This window comes from Xyrauchen texanus, chromosome 43, assembly GCF_025860055.1.
Source record: "Xyrauchen texanus isolate HMW12.3.18 chromosome 43, RBS_HiC_50CHRs, whole genome shotgun sequence".
NCBI classification, from domain to species: Eukaryota; Metazoa; Chordata; class Actinopteri; order Cypriniformes; family Catostomidae; genus Xyrauchen; species Xyrauchen texanus.
Genome location: NC_068318.1, coordinates 27370773 through 27388723, shown reverse-complemented (window position 1 = coordinate 27388723; position 17951 = coordinate 27370773). Strand labels below are relative to the sequence as shown.

General features: G+C 36.6%; 2 protein-coding genes across 5 annotated transcripts in view; one reads left to right on the top strand and one right to left on the bottom strand.

Moving 5' to 3' along the window:
- Positions 1-602: 602 nt before the first annotated feature.
- On the bottom strand, positions 603-14167 carry LOC127635882 (annexin A4-like). Its single transcript, XM_052116152.1, has 13 exons — positions 14050-14167; positions 11618-11672; positions 11083-11170; positions 6857-6951; positions 5348-5461; positions 5069-5159; positions 4379-4458; positions 4176-4232; positions 2390-2483; positions 1715-1810; positions 1564-1622; positions 1329-1451; positions 603-897 (listed from the first exon to the last, which is right to left on the bottom strand). Exons 2-13 carry the CDS (start codon positions 11624-11626, stop codon positions 838-840), a joined length of 966 nt encoding a protein of 321 aa, XP_051972112.1. The 5' UTR covers positions 11627-11672; positions 14050-14167; the 3' UTR covers positions 603-837.
- A 2126-nt stretch (positions 14168-16293) lies between these two features.
- LOC127635858 (AP2-associated protein kinase 1-like) overlaps positions 16294-17951 on the top strand; it is a 45667-nt gene continuing 44009 nt past the window's right edge. For all 4 annotated transcript variants that reach the window (XM_052116106.1, XM_052116105.1, XM_052116104.1 and 1 more), the window contains exon 1: positions 16294-17267. In XM_052116106.1, the coding sequence (XP_051972066.1) occupies positions 17102-17267 (166 nt within the window). In that variant the 5' untranslated portion in view covers positions 16294-17101. The remainder of the gene's footprint in view (positions 17268-17951) is intronic.

Genomic DNA, 17951 nt, shown 5'->3' with positions numbered 1-17951 from the left:
AAGTCATTTTTACTATCAATCTCTACTTTCACTTTCACCTTCTTTTTTTTTAGGCAATTCGCATTATTTGTGCATGTCGCCACCTTCTGGGCAGGGAGGAGAATTTATAGTAAAACAGGACTTAAATATTGATCTATTTCTCACCCTCACCTAATATATCATATGGATTCATATGGATTACTTTTATGCTACATTTATGTTCTTTTTGGAGCTTCAAAGATTTGGTCACCATTCACTTGCATTGTGAGGGCCTACAGAGCTGAAATATTCTTCTAAAAATCTTTTTCTTGTGTTCAGAAGAATAAAGAAAGTCATACACATCTGGAATGGCATGAGGGGGAGTAAAAGATGAAATAATTTTCATTTTTGGGTGAAATATTCCTTGAATGCACATATCCTACGAAACCTCTAATCCAATAAAATAAAGACTACAGTATATCTGACATGCATGTGCAACCAACCATGAGCAATTACTCTTTTAACCAATTAACCAAGTAAACATTGTTGTACCATTAAACAAACCTTATTCGGAGTAATTCAAGAAATGGACTCAATGAGTTTACTGAGATTTGAAAATATCCATCAAGACAACAAAACGTCAATACGGGTCAATATGGCTTTTATTTATTTGGCAAACTCTTAAGATGTGCCCTTCTGTAAAAGACTCCCGAAAATTCTAAAACAATAATAAAAAAAGAAATTCATCACAAATCCTGTTTAAAACATTACTATTTAGTTTCACTTGCAATTACAAAGAAGGAATGTGTTTGAAATGCAGTAGGCCAATGTGCGAGATAGTGATGAACGAGACAGACGTGGCGGTCCCTCACGTCTCCGTTACTTTTCACCTCCACACAACTCCAGCAGGATCTTACGGTAATCTCCCGACGTGTCACCCTAGAAACCAAACAGAACAGGGTTTCATGAAGGGTTTACGACAACACATTTCAATGCCCTGTTATGTATAATTATGTGTGACAGGTAAAACTTTTAACTTGACTAATATGTTGCTAAAGGTTTGTTGCATTTAGTCCATGACTTTTAGTTTTGAGGTTATCTATATGCTAGTGTTCAGACTTGATAAACTTTTAGGGACCAACTTCAGGGGGCTGGGTAGCTCAGTGGTAAAGCCGCTGGCTACCACCCCTGGAGTTCCACCCCAAGCAAATTGGCCCGGTTGATGGGGAGGGTAGAGTCACATGGGGTAACCTCCTCGTGAAGCCTCCACACATGCTATGTCTCCGTGGCAACGTGCTCAACAAGATAAGATGTGTAGGTTGATGGTCAAAAAAGGACTAATGTCCTCTGATAAATCTGCTACGTCCCACCTTTATAAAGGAGTGAAGGGTTTTTCCATACATCTTTAGAAACTCAGACTTGATGTCGAGCATGTCGATCTCAGCGCGAGACACCATGATCCTGATGAGCACACTATCTGTGGTGCCTAAACCCTGCAGGGGCGAAGAGACAATACGAATGAACAAGTACATACTTAAAATCATCTTTGTACTAGTTAGATTCATTACATAGACAATAATTGGCCCAAGTGCCATTTTATTTTACCTTCATTGACTTGTAAAGCCTTTCAGCAAAAAATGCTGGTTTGTTTATCATGCATTGCACTGCAAAGTAAAAAGACATGTTTAATATATCAGTATGCAAATGAAAACTTGATTTGTAAATTGGTTGAATGATTGGAATGCTCACAACAGACCGATTGCCAGAAAAACGTCCTCCAAACAGCCAGACATCTCTCTTTTAATGCTGTCTTGAATGCTCCGACCAGCAATTTTCTGATACTCTTTAAACACTGCAAAATGAAAAGTGAGTAAAAATGGCTGGAATTGAATACTAGCACACTGCTTTTTGCATACCGCGCAGTATAAAAGGTATACTGCCTACTACCTTTTAGCCAAGTAGTATGTGAAACAATAATTTGCAGTATGCAACAGCAGCAGGCCTATGGTACATTGTTGTCACATGACCATATCATGTGCATGTTTAATTCAGCAAATGCTGTACAGATATACATTTCAGAACCAAAAAGTTTTCTGTTCAGTTTATCTCTTTGCAGTCAAATAATAATAATAATAATAATGAAATAATGAATCAAGCGCTATGTCCATAACAGCATGCTACTCGGCTGAAATAGTGTGGTAGTTTGGTATTCTGAACAAAGCTAGTCCCTTTGGAAAAACTATTTACATCTGTCACCACAAGGTGGAGATAATGAGTCTACTGTATTATTCCATGTTCATTTCTCCCCCAAGCTGCTCTCTGCTCTTACATAAGAAATCAAACATGTGCTGATGCAGCATAAGTGCCAGAGAGGACTGATGTTATAATGTTGCTGACTATTGCAGTCGGGCCATGATGTGGTCGCAGATACCTTGGATTAAGTGATTTCTGTTCCTCACACACAGCACGGTGAGGAACTTGACCTCGTCCGTTCCCCAGCGAGCCTCGCCTGCCTCATAGATGTCCTATTGGAAGAGAAAAAAATGGAGAACTTAACCTAAGCAATTCCCTTTCATACACTGTCAATTATTAATGAACAAAAACATGACTGCTGTTTATCTAAGGCTGTAACCCATAGTGTATAAAGCAGTAGTAACCTGTATACTGAACTTGACATACTAAATAATTGCAAATGGAAATACTGGATCTACTAAAATATTGCTATTACATGTACTGAACATACTATACTGTCGAATCATTGCTTTTACATATAGTGAATATGCACAAACCATCATATGGAGAACTGACAAATAATTTAACTATGGTTAAAATGTATATGAGTGTATCAAGAAAAATGTATATATTTAGATGCTGTAACTCTTATTTCATATTTGTTTACATTATTTATAATGATTGACCTATACATTTTTAATTACCTTTTTAAATACCTTTTAAAAGATAACTTAAAATAGTCCTGCAGATACAGAAAGCTTAGAAATTTAAAAAAGAACTTGCATTAATTCTTCTGTTAAAATGTGTGTATTTTCTAAGCTGTAAAGTTGTTTAAAGGGATAGTTCACCCAAACATTAAACTTCTCTCATCATTTACTCACCCTCATGCCATCCCAGATGTTTATGACTTTCTTCAGCAGAAAGTGTGATAATATCACTTTCTAACCTTCTCTGTTTAGAGTTATATCCAATTTTACAACTTCGTTGACCTAATGTTACGCTGTAAAACCTTAAAGGGATAGTTCACCCAAAAAAGAAAATTCTCTCACCATTTACTCACCCTCATGCCAACCCAGATGTGTATTACTTTTTCTTCAGCAGAACATAAAACAAAGATTTTTTTAAAAATATCTCCGCTCTGTAGGTTCATACAATACAAGTGAATGGTGATCAGGCCTTTGTAACTCAATAAATAAATAAATAAATAAAAAAATCACAAAGAAAACATACATATCTACAGAAGCAATATAATAGGTGTGGGTGAGAAACAGAACAATATTTAAGTCAATTTTTTGTACTAAATCTATACTTTCACTTTCACTTTCAGAAGTGAAACTAATCAGTTGCCACATTTGACTTTCAGATGTAAAAGTGAAAGCGGATATTTTGATCTGTTTCTCACCCACACCTATTATATCACTTCTGTAGATATGGATTTAACCACTGGAGTATTATGGATTACCTTTACGTTGTCTTTGTGATTTGTGGAGCTACAAAAGGTCTGATCACCATTCACTTGCTTTGTATGAACCTACAGAGCTGAGATATTCTTCTAAAAATCTCAGTTTTTGTTCTGCTGAAGAAAAAGTCATACACATCTGGGGTGGCATCTGGATGAGTAAATTATGAGAATTTTCATTTTTGGGTGAACTATCCCTTTAAGTGTTTACAGCATTACGTTAGGTCAATGAGGTTGTAAAACTGGCTATAACTCTACACAGAAAAGGTTAGAGAGTGATTTTATCACACTACAATCATGTTAACATGGACACCGTTTACTTCTTGTGGCTATACTTTTGAAACTGAGTATTTTAAATGTAAGTGCCTCACTGTAACCCAGATTTTTGCTTTTGATTTTTAAAGAAAAGGAAGGTCGATGTACATTTCTGTGGTAATCAATATTATGCCCCAAAGGCTGATGACTGGGCTTAATTTGTATCAAACTCTGAATATTCCTTTCACATTTAATCCATGACAATCCTCACCTTTGCATCTTGGGCAGCCAGAGCATCATCTACCTTGGTGCTCTCGTCACGCCCAGCCTATAATCAAAGCAGAAATAAATATATAGGATCTACTTTGCCAACTATGGATGACACCTGTACTGGCTGGACACTGTGGACAGCAAAGGTTTGCATAACAAAAAGGTATTAAAGGGAGATGAACAAAGGATTTTGTATTTGTGTACCGTGAGTAAAGAGACCAAGACCCTTTGGAACATTCCAGATGTGTCATCGCAGACATCGTCCTCAAGACTTTTGCTGTATTCTGCAATGATGTTATCAGAAAAAGGATACAGAACAAAAACAGTAGAGAGAGCTGAATATTCAAACAATGTTGAATTGTGCAAAAGATAATGAGACATCTTCAGTTTTTATATATAACTGATGTAAATCTTGAATTTAAGGAATAGTTCACCTAAACATTTTAATTCTTTCATTTACTCACCCTCATGCCATCCCAGATGTGTATGTCTGTCTTCTGCTGAACACAAATATTTTTGTCTTCAGAAGTGATATGATGGGTGTGGGTGAGAAACAGATCAATATTTAAGTCCTTTTTTGACTATATTTCACTTTTGTTTTTGCCACTTTTGCATAATGCATATTGATAAATATTGATCTGTTTCTCACCCACACCTTTCATATTGCATACTTTCATTCTGAAAGCATGAATTTAACACTGAAGTCATATGGATTACTTTTATGCTGGAATTGTGTGCTTTTTTAAGCTTCAAAGTTTTAGACCCTGAAATCTTCTAAAAATCATTGTGTTCTGCAGAAGATAGACTGTCATACACATCTGAAATGGCATGAGTGTAAGTAAATTATGAGAGGCTTTTCATTTTTGGTCATATGTTTTGCAGTGTAGCATGTACCTTTCTTGTAAGTAACGACAATGTCCTTAATCTCACTATTGCTTCTGGAGGCCAGAATGTCAATAAGACATGCCTCCTCTGTCCCTGCACCCTAGAGATGAAAAGTAAATGAAGAATTGCTCTGGCTTTGCCAAAATATTCAATCATAATTCATCTAAAGCCAATGGAAGACTGAAAGAGTGTTGGAAACATGGTCATTATTTTTGCAATTTCTGTATGGGGAGCTTACTTAGCATTTTATTTTTTCCGTCTGTCAGAGCGTTGCAGTTCCTCACTAACCTTGATGGCGTTTTTCAGTTCATATGCATCATACACCGGAGCTGGCATCATCAAACCAACCACAACCTTCTCAAAGTTTCCAGTAAGCTCTGACTTAAAGTTATCAACCAGCTCCTGCATGGACATTTAAAATGGTGTTATTTATCACATGGAAAAACGTCTTGGGTTATTTTCAGAATGTAATACTAGCTTACTATTTACTGAATGTATATTGCCTATTATTCTTTAAAAATAGCAAGTGGACCAGTATGAATTATTCCACAAATTTCAAACAGTATGCTACATTGTTGTCATTGCATGCAAGGGAGTTATTTTGCCTTTTGAACATTTAATTTGTGTAAAAATGATAAAGAAAGATTTTTAAAGTATGTCTGTGGCCGTAAATATGGCTGTGATTTATTCCTAGTTTATTCAGCACACTGGAATTGAAAGGCCAGGTAATACAGGTAAATATATTCGGTCATTCAGGTTCAATGCATACAGACAATTTGCATAAGGTGTACAGTATGCTTACTGCATACAGTACTACCATACATTTGACTGTTTCTACAGTACGCTATTCCAAACATAGCCACACCCAAACCCAGACATAACCTAATGTGAGAATATGTCTTCTTAGATATATTCATAAATACATCACAAATACAATTTAACAAATCAAATACGAAAGATGGAAAAAGAAACAAATGGATTTGGTCTTGGATAAGGGTTATGTTGAAACACCAGACCAAGACTGTAATTTCTGATGTAACTTTCCAGTGGGTGCGGTACTAGTCATAGTAGCGCTGTCCTTTTACAGAGAGTATCCATTCAAAGACTTTCATGTACGCTGTCCAGACCTTCCCCCATGATGACTCACTCTTTCTTACAAAACACAGCAACAGGGAACACTGCAGTGGCTAAAAATTTCCACCAATGCAAGCAAGACCTGACCATGACTTTTAATGACAGTTTTATTCAATTGGTTACTTTATGGACACTATGGTGACATGTTTACAGAGGGTTTACACATTAATAGAGAGCAACCACAAGAAAGTACCGTTACAATAAAATCAATGCTGGCTGTGAGATATAAGCCGAGACAAAGCACAGCAGTCTTCTTACTCATCCTCTGTAATGATAACAGTCATACAGCAGGAACATCTCCGAAGCGAAACATGGACTCATGTGTACATCGAGAGTATCTGTTATCAGTGATACATAATCTCCCCTGTTCGCACCTTCATACCAGTGACAGAATCATTAAGACTTGTCAACAGAGTTATCACAAACCATATGTTTCATGTAAATAAAACCTGAATGTTCCTCGTGTCGTCCCTGCAATTAGGACCTTCCACAAAAATAAGAATGCGGAGACAATCTTCCCTAGTTTCAACAGATTAGTGTTGCTTTGATAAAGGCTGAGATCCGTTAATATCAGCTGATTGTTACGAAGGAACTTTCAGAAAACCCCTTATAGCCAGTGTCATCAACTTTTAGTGAGATAGAGGGTAAAAAAAGGTATGTTACCTTTCCCACAGACTGTTTGAAAGCCTCTTTGATTCTCTGCCTTTGTGCAATAGTGCGATGAGCAAGGATCTCGATGATAGCTGCCTCATCGGTGCCTGAAAGAAATTCAGTTATTTCAGTTAAAGGACTAGTTCAGCCAAAAAGTACAATTCTGTTATTTATTCAGTAAAGAGAGCGGTGACTGACACCAACATTCTGCCTTACATTGTCTTTTGGGTTCCATAAAATCTTGAGTTTGGAAACTACATGGGTGTAAGTAAATGAAAACCATCCCTTTAATGCCCCAGGCTTTTTCACATGATTGTTTCACATCATTGAGGCATAACTGCAGAAGACTGTTTCATTCTTTGCATTGAATTTATATTTATGCCACTTTTGTAATAATGCAACTTAAATATATTGTGAAAAATCACATGGAGTTGACTTGTAATACACTTGTTTACTCCCATACAGACAGGCCTGTGTCTCACAGTATCGGTTTGTGTGCAATTCCTGTTTTCGTAATGCGTCTCACACTGAAATCACCTGAAGTTCATTACACTAGAAATGACTAAATCTCACTAGGCTGCATTCCATGATGCCAAGATTTACTCCAAATGACACTTCAATACTTCAAGGGAAAAATGCCAGAGAATCAACTTCTACTTTGCATTGGACCACAGCCCATTTTGTGCCGCAGGTGTCAATGCTTATCACAGGTTGCAGTTTAAATGGAAATGTGATTTAGTTCTCTGGTCTGAATGGTCAAATATTCAAAGGGGCTGAAATTAGTGTCAGATTTAATTTATATAAAACAAAAAAATAATAATAATAAAAAAAAAATATATATATATATACATACATACATACATACATACATATACACACACTAAAGTTAGTTCTGGTCCTCGAAACTGATTGGCCGAGAGACGTTCCATGAGCACTGATGGTCTGACAGCATCAGCACTCGGACGCTTCACTGTGTGTGTATCACTCAGTTTGTGTTCATGCCGTTCTAAACTAAAGTGTAAGAGCTGTGTATATCTGTTAAGAGCTATGATTTGTCTTTTTCTTATTTTATTTTTTTACATTACATACAGTGCATCCGGAAAGTATTCACAGCGCTTCACTTATTCCACATTTTGTTATGTTACAGCCTTATTCCAAAATGGATTAAATTCATTGTTTTCCTCAAGATTCTACAAACAATACCCCATAATGACAACGTGAAATAAGTTTGTTTGACAACAACAGACTGATTAATTATACAATGGGTGACGTTTAAAATGCTGGAGGACATTGCGGCTCTTGCGCACCGGCAACTGCGAAATAGGGACTCTTGGATGCTATTTTTCCACTGAGAAAGCTGATCTTCAGAAAGCTGACAGCATTTCTGCTTGGGTGTGGCAATAGGTGATCACACACGCTCCTTGTCTCTCACTCACTCACTCACACACGCTCACACACTCACACACACACACACACACACACACACACAACACAAGCAGTGATACTATTTCTAAAGTGACATTTTTGAATTACTAACGAAGGTTTGGATGCATCATTTGTTTTGAACCAGCAACGGCAGATTCTGATCGGTCGTGTAAGAAAGTTCCATGCACAAGTGCGTTTTTATGACCGTACTCAGTTTTTCCTATTTTTTTTACATTTACTTGTTCATTGAACTGTTGTACACTCACCTAAAGGATTATTAGGAACACCTGTTCAATTTCTCATGAATGCAATTATCTAATCAACCAATCACATGGCAGTTGCTTCAATGCATTTAGGGGTGTGGTCCTGGTCAAGACAATCTCCTGAACTCCAAACTGAATGTTAGAATGGGAAAGAAAGGTGATTTTAAGCAATTTTGAGCGTGGCATGGTTGTTGGTGCCAGACGGGCCGGTCTGAGTATTTCACAATCTGCTCAGTTACTGAGATTTTCACGCACAACCATTTCTAGGGTTTACAAAGAATGGTGTGAAAAGGGAAAAACATCCAGTATGCGGCAGTCCTGTGGGCGAAAATGCCTTGTTGATGCTAGAGGTCAGAGGAGAATGGGCCAACTGATTCAAGCTGATAGAAGAGCAACTTTGCCTGAAATAACCACTCGTTACAACCAAGGTATGCAGCAAAGCATTTGTGAAGCCACAACAAGCACAACCTTGAGGCGGATGGGCTACAACAGCAGAAGACCCCACCGGGTACCACTCATCTCCACTACAAAGAGGAAAAAGAGGCTACAATTTGCAAGAGCTCACCAAAATTGGACAGTTGAAGACTGGAAAAATTTTGCCTGGTCTGATGAGTCTCGATTTCTGTTGAGACATTCAGATGGTAGAGTCAGAATTTGGCGTAAACAGAATGAGAACATGGATCCATCATGCCTTGTTACCACTGTGCAGGCTGGTGGTGGTGGTGTAATGGTGTGGGGGATGTTTTCTTGGCACACTTTAGGCCCCTTAGTGCTAATTGGGCATCGTTTAAATGCCACGGCCTACCTGAGCATTGTTTCTGACCATGTCCATCCCTTTATGGCCACCATGTACCCATCCTCTGATGGCTACTTCCAGCAGGATAATGCACCATGTCACAAAGCTTGAATCATTTCAAATTGGTTTCTTGAACATGACAATGAGTTCACTGTACTAAAATGGCCTCCACAGTCACCAGATCTCAACCCAATAGAGCATCTATGGGATGTGGTGGAACGGGTGCTTCGTGCCCTGGCTGTGCATCCCACAAATCTCCATCAACTGCAAGATGCTATCCTATCAATATGGGCCAACATTTCTAAAGAATGCTTTCAGCACCTTGTTGAATCAATGCCACGTAGAATTAAGGCAGTTCTGAAGGCGAAAGGGGGTCAAACACAGTATTAGTATGTTGTTCCTAATAATCCTTTAGGTGAGTGTATATAAGCAATATCACACCTGCAATCATGCAATATGGCCCAAAATCAGTACTGCTGTGATTACCTGGTGCCGAATCACAGCAGTGCTGATGTAGGGCCATATCGCACTCTAGATCTTCTGTAATATTGCATATATATATATATATATATATATATATATATATATTTTAAAATATTAGATATGTATTTTTAAATAGTATTCTTTTTTATTTTACAGGCATTAACATTTGCCCACTGTAATACATTTTCGAGGCATTTATTAACCTTTATGAGGGCACATTTTTTCTAACCATATAAAAACAAAAGCCATGCCTTACATTTATTTCTTTAAATGAAGCATTTAATCTAAATACATTTTTAAATTAACAAAAATATGGCTGTTACCTATATTCAGCTGGTTCTCACCTGGTTTTGCTTCAGTACCCAGATTTTTGCATTGGCATTAAATGGTGACCTAATATAATACAAATATAACATAAACCTGTATTTAATGTAGTCTGGGTCACATTTTCTTTATTTTGGCACCTCCTCCTGATTGCTGTTTTTATTGTCGGAATTACTTTTGAAGATGTTTAACTTCCTCCATAGCGCTTCAAAATATTTGAACTAAAATTCAAATGGATCACATCAGTTTTTTTGGTCTGCGTTACGACATCGAGGGAAGTCCAGTTGACGCGCGTGCTCCCCAGTGATACAGTAGGTTAGAGCAGAGCAGATTGGAAGCATATTTAGAACGTATAAACCAACAAATGCGAGATTATCATAACATTTGCCTTTTAATGGTCGGAGAACCATGGCATTGTTCTTTCCCTGCCGTCCGTGACTCTATCCGAACAGACCTGCGACCCACCAGTTGAGAAACGCTGCTATATTCAACATCAAACACAAAAAGTATAATGCACAAGATATCATAAAGCACTTGCTAGGATACATTACTGGCAAGTCAAAATTTAAAATTATACAGCTCTTTACTGCTGACCATTTGTCATTGGGAGCATTTTCTTGTTGTTCAGAGTTTTCTGAAAAGACATTATATTCCCTATATAACAGATTATATTTATAAATATACAGATATGTAACAGTTCTTGGCCACTACACATTTCTAGAAAGGACTAGAATAATATATAAAATGTTAGATCATGAATAAAATAAAGGTTAAATATCTGGGGCATTTTTCTCACTTTAAGCTGTATTTTTGACCTTAGCACTTAAGGGTTGAACTTTATGGGTTAGGATACTAATGCAGTGCCATTAGGTGTAAGAAAGAAAAATATGACAAAATAAAGGACAAAGTTTCCTCTCAAAGTCATTTTTATGTGTCTGATCATTTACCTGCTCCTTTCATAGCGCCATAGATTTTCTGGGCATCTTCCTCTGGGTTGAAGCCTGATGCCTCAGTCACAGTTCCACGGTCACCCAACTACAGCAAAACAAAGAAACAAACAACTGCACTATCCACACTGCAAACCCTCAGTGTAACCCTACACCTATAAATTTAGAGCTGTTGTCACAGTGTTATTTGTAAATTTGCATATTTGTAAGTGTGATTTGTCCTAAAATGTAAACGCAACATATAAATTTTGCTTAAGTACTCGTATGCATTTCTTCACGAGAAAGCAAAAGAGAAATTAACCTTCATTTGATTTAAGATGTTTGTGATATTAATACAATACAATAAAGTGCCTTTGAATTTGCAAATATTTTGCATATGTACTCATATTCAGTTTCAGATGAACTCATGCAAATAGTATATATTATAATGAGGATAATGATTTCCACATGTGACCACACTTTATGTAATATATTACAATTAGTACAATTAGATAATAAAAAAAATCTCTCTTTAGATTAATAATAGTTCTCTTACCGCTGCCATTGTAAAAGAGAGATGATCTCTGGAGAAATCTGGAGAGGTAAAAAAGCTATACACAAAAAAAGAAGAAAAAAAAAAGGGGTTTAATAATAATACTACTAATAATAATGTATACATATGTTAAGCCCTAGGGCAGCCATGCATGTACAACACAAATGCATTTTCAAACTGTCAGAGGAAATAATTTTTTCATCAGTTTATATGATCTAAACTTGCACTAACAAGATCAGCAACGTGACAGAAAGACAAGACTATAGTCATTATCTTTTCCTGTTATCTCTGATAGAAAAACAAAACAAAAATGTCTGTAATTGTAATGGTAAAAGACTGTGAAAATGCTACAGAAAAAAACGTTAATTGATTAATGAATATTAACTGTAAAATATACAGACAATTTTTTTATATATATTTTAAAAGACAATACAGTAGTTTTTACACTAAATTGTTGTAAAAATTACAGTTAAAAACAATAATCGGGCATTCCCACAATTCCCTGCATGACCCATCATATTTCATTATATTTTATGGGAAGTTATGTTTCTTCTTATTTTTAATATCAGTTTACATGTGTTACCCTGATGGTGTTTAGTGTTTGTTTGTGTGACACTGAGCACTGTCTCTACATGTTTATTGGTCATTGCTCCTGGAAGAGCCACTACTGGTGAACTTCATGTCATCATGTGCTCTTCTGTCATTTTTAAAGTGATTAGAATAACCTTATGAAGTAAAAAGCAGATGTTTACAGTTTCAGAAGGATAATATGAAGTTTGATTTTTTTATTTTTTTTTACAGTGCCATCGTGGTCATGTAAATTCAGTTTTAAACATTCAAATGTACAGTTTGTTCTGTAATGTTGTTTACATTTTTTACTGTATTTTTTACACAATTATTCTGGCAACCACAGCTGCCAGGTGTTTTTTTTTTTTTTTTTTTTTTTGTATAAACTACAGGATTTTTGTTTTGTTTTTAGTGTAGCGAAATATAGTAAGGAGGGAGCCTTTACCCTAACAGGTGAAACTGTTAAATAAATAACGCCTCTGATTGCCACTAGCAAACTGGATACTTCACTATTCAACTCATTAAGCAGAAGAGACCGGTAATTAACAACCTTCTGCTCAGTATCAGCTTTCCTTTTCAAACAATCTGCTTAAAACCTCTTTCTACCCCTCAAAAATAGACACCATTTAAAATGCAGAGACATCTGACAGTCTCTTAATTTTCACTTCATTGTATTCTACACTATCAGGGGACCAATGAATACACAGAGCATCATTTAACGGTCTCTTAGTGATGTATGTGCAAGCAACATCTGTTTTTAATTTAAAAAGCCACGTTGACACTATATTTGACTCTACTATAGTACATACTGTGGAAAATACAGATTGTGAAACATACCTAGACATTCACTCAACACATTTTAATCATGTTTCATATTTAGCTCTTCTTTGTGCAGTTTCAATATCTACTCAGTAGGCTACCCACCAATGTAACCCGCCAATTGTGAGTACACGGAAGAAAGTATTGGTTTCTCTTTCACAAAGAGACTAAATTGAGTTCTCAGTTATGATGCATAAACTTAGTATAAACTTATAACTTTTCCTTAGCAGACATAAAACAGAGACAGTCTATAGCAAGAGTACATAATAGTAATAGCTATACAATTAATGTGGATGGCATAGCTCAATTCATTTGCTCTTGGGAGAACTTGATTTGAAATGTTTGATCTCATATTGAAATCAATGACTTTTGAGTTTCAGTTTGTGGTGTTGAGATCTCTTCTGAAACTCTAGAGGAGATACCTGTGTGGTAACAAGTGCTTTCCAGTGAAGTAACACATCTGAGAAGCAGGAGACTTGGCTTTGCTCTTAATTTAATTTCTCTCTAGGAGAAAAAAATAAGATAATAATGAGATCTCATTTGGGATTTTCCTTTGCAATTTGATATTCTTCCACTAGACAATTTTATATTGGGCTAAATGCTGGGGTGCTGGTCAGTGCTGTTCCATTTTGAACCCTCCTGTCCAACATATTGCAAATGCGATGAGTCAACGTCATATGAGGCATATTTGCAAAACAGTGTGGTTTCAATTAATTTGCTATGCAAAGCAATATGACCCATCATTGTTTTATTATCAAAGCAGAATATAAGAGGGATCATGCTGAGAATCGTCACGTGACGGAATATGGGCGTTCATTATTTCGCAAAACGCTTATGCTAAAATAATTGTTACATTTTTCCAACAAGTAGTTACAATCCACGCTCGCTTTTACTTTGCATGACGTCATGTTAAGGCTTCTCGTCTGTTTAATTATGGGTTCATTTTTTTTAATTAAATAAGTTTAAGGAGCGGATGGAGGAGCGAAGAGAAAGCGATTGAAAAGTTTTTGTCTTATAATAATAAACGCGGTCTTAGTTTAATATCTTACCTGCTGAACCGCTGAATTCGGAGAGAAAGGCAACACCCGTTGAGTTGAATGGACGGACGCGTATGTCTGCGGGAACGTGTCGGACTTTTGCTGCCAACTTTCGTGGGCGTTGTTCTGAGTGCACTGAAATACAGTTCCTCATTTTCGGCTCCTCCTCTATTTTACTCACATAGATGAGTGATTGAACGGTTCATATAACCTTCAGGGCCAGTGTAGTATAACTAGTCAAGTGTTGACAGACGGATTTTTCCTCAGATATGACCGTTTAAATGCACATTTGGGACTCAGTTCTATTGAAGAAGTCTGTTTTCTAAGCTGTATGTATTATACATTTGAAAAAAATTCCTCCTTTACCTTTTAACTTTGTGCAACGTCGTACAAGTGTATAGAGGATTTTTACATTTATGCATTTGGCAGATGCTTTTATCCAAAGCGACTTACAGTGCACTTATTACAGAGACAATTCCCCCGGAGCAACCTGGAGTTAAGTGCCTTGCTCAAGGGCCCAACAGTGGCATCTTGGTGGTGCTGGGGCTTGAACTTGAACCCCTGACCTTCTGGTCAGTAACCCTGAGCCTCAACCACTGAGCCACCACTGAGCCCCACTGCCCCATAGGGGCACCACTGCCCCTTTTTAAAGTAAAGTTTACTTTTGTATGCCTAATAGCAGGTTGCAGAAATGTATAGGATCAGAATAAAGGTATAGTTCACCCAAAAGTGAAAATGATCTTATCATTTACACCAATTGTGGGGTAAAAACCTCAACACTTGGTCAGTGTGTGATTTGTCCTAAAATGTAAACGTAACATTTAAATTTTACTTAAGTACTCGTATGCATCTCTGAAGAACCACGAGAAAGCAAAGAGGGGTACAAAAAAGAGAAATGAACCTTCATTTGATTTAAGAAGTCTGTGATATTAATACAATACAATAAGTGTCTTTGAATTTGCAAAAATGTTGCATAACATATAATTGTTTCAAATAAACTCATGCAAATATATTATAATGAGGATAATGATTTCCATATGTGACCACACTTTATGTAAATTATTACAATTAGATAAAAAAAAAAAAAGAATCTCTCTTTAGATTCAAAATAATTATCTTGCCACTGCCATTGTAAAAGAGAGAAGATCTTTGGAGAAATCTGGAGATGAAGAGGTAAAAATGATAGAGGCAAAAAAAGTTGAATTTGACTTGGACCAAATAATAAAGAAAAGTAGCAAATAAGTGGGCAACATAGATGGGAACTCCTTCAATACTGTTTAAAAAGCATCTCAGGATGATACCTCAAGAAGTTGTTTGAGAAAATGTCAAGAGTACATTTCTGCAAAATCTAGGCAAAGGGTGTCTACTTTGAAGATGCTAATTAAAACAGTTTTGATTTATTTTGGATTTTGTTTAGTCACAACATAATTCCTATAGTTCCATTTATGTTATTCTATAGTTTTCATGACTTTACTATTATTCTAAAATGTAAAAAAACAAAAAAAACAATAATAGTAATAATAATATAATAAAGAATGAGTAAGTGTTTCAAAACTTTTGACCGGTAGTATCATATATATATATATATATATATTTAAATAATTATAATTATTATTATTATTAACCTTCTGTTATAATTTTTTTTTTCATGCAAATTATGTTGCTCCATCAATACTGAATAAAATTAAATCTATCTGTCTAAATATTTCTAGTTCACCAAATAGACAATACAGAAAATAAAGAAGGTTAAATACTCAAAGAAAAAAAGAATACATAAAATTAAGATAAGTGTAAAAAGGACATGTAAATAAAATAAAATAAATAATAATAAAATATAGCTGCAAGCAGCGATGATGGGCCCAACCATGGGTCCATTTCCACCCTGTGTCTTCTGGAAAACAATGCAAGGTGGACACACACATTTGGCATTATATATAAAGTATGAAAGTTGTTCCGCTTGATCAGAAAAATATGCACCAAGGTGACTCTAGGTGACAATGGGGGTGCTACAGAGACCCCGTTACATGCACATTTTCAAGGGAGCGCTAGAGCCCCTCCACCCCTGCAACTTTGTCCAGCCCTAAAACTCTGACGTGTGTGCAAAATTTAAAGAGTTTTCACGCACGTTCAGTGCTTGGGCCCAACTAAAATAAAATATTTTAATTTATTAATGTCGATAAAAAAGACTTTTATTGTAGTTCTTACAGCTCTGGTTTCTGTGTTCACTCTTCCGGCGTGTTTTCCGGTTAGCTGGCGCATCTGCAGCATCTGAAGCCGCAGACGGGACTCGCCATGATTAACACGCTCATTTCTGCCTGAATTTGATTCTCTCCGCTTAAGTCAAACCGCATCCGCTCACCGTTCACCGGCAGGACTCTGACGCGCGGATGAAACGTTTCACGAGCCTGTGTGGTTTTAGCAGGAATGCTAGCGTTAGCGCCTAGCTGTCCGAGCGTTGATTATAAATTATGATATTTTCAACAAAAAAAGAGACTAATTTATGCGAATATGGGTGTTTAGCCCATAAAACAGATGCTTTTTTCTGATTAATATCCGCATGTCATCTATTTTTCTGTGAAAAGTGGGTGATTTTTATTAACTTTATGAAGGAGGTTTAAATGAACTGCACAGCTGGCTTATGATGGATGCTTTGACTTTCGTCCATCACAACAATAATATCTGTTTACTTGACGTTTGAAGACTAAATATATAGCTGTACCTGAATGTTTACATTGATCTGAGCTGGAATTTGATGTCAGTATAGTGAAAAAGACCTAACACTAACCGAATAAATCATATCGGTCCATCTGAGTAACAGTTTTTAAGCTGTTTATGTAGATATAGTGAAATACATATGCTTTAATTTACTGATTTCCGTTTATTGTTACAGTTATCTGAAAATACGGTTCATTTGAGCCGTTTTCAGTACAGTCATTGAGCTGTGTGTCCATGTTTGACAGCCACAGCTGATCTAAACCTCTGGCACCAGAAAAACCCACTACAGCTTTTTGTTAAATTGTTTGATCAGAGACAGAAAAACAGTAAGTGAGATCTGTGATACACCATGAAGAAGTTCTTTGACTCCCGGAGGGAGCTAGTGGGCTCTGGACCCGGTTCTGGAGGGGGAGGTGGAGGTTCTGGATCCAGTTGTGGTGTCGGTGGGAATTTCATTGGACGGGCGTTCACTGTTGGAAGACACCAGGTCACTGTAGAAGAAACACTGGCTGAAGGTGGGTGGAACTAATTGATTTATTTGTCTTTTGCTGATGCTTTTACTCAAAGAGTAACAATGTAAGCTCATTGATCACCCCTTGCGGGGCTTGAACCTACAACTAGGCTGCCCCATGATCAACAACATAAAACTCTTTCATAGGTGAGATTATTTCAGATTGATTGGGCTCCAAACATGATCCAAGTTTGGAACAATGAAATTATTCACATAACTGTCCTCCAGCAGAAAGGTATGAGATGGTGAACTGTGGTTAGGATTCTGACAGCTCTTTACCACAGGCAGCTTTAGTTAATGGCCTAAATGCTCTGGCTTGAAATCCATGCTCATCTGTAGCTCTTATTAAATATCCAACTTTGACAGATAGCTTTGAATAGCTTTAATTTGAGCATGGGAGATGAGCTCATCGTTTTAAAGGCAGTTGCCAAGGCCAGCATTACTATCACTGTTAGTATTGCTCATATTGGGTTTTAATAAAACTACACAGGCCGAAAAAAAATATTGTCCTATCTGACTCGAATCTGTTTAGATTTTTGTAGTCTGAACAGTACAAAAAAACAAATAAAATCTGAGTTTTACAAGTCTGATCCAAACTACATTCATAGGTGGTTTAGAATCTGATTAAAATCTGATTTTTGTTAATGTGGCTTAGTCTGAATGGTCAGTCGTAATTCGTTGTGCGCGA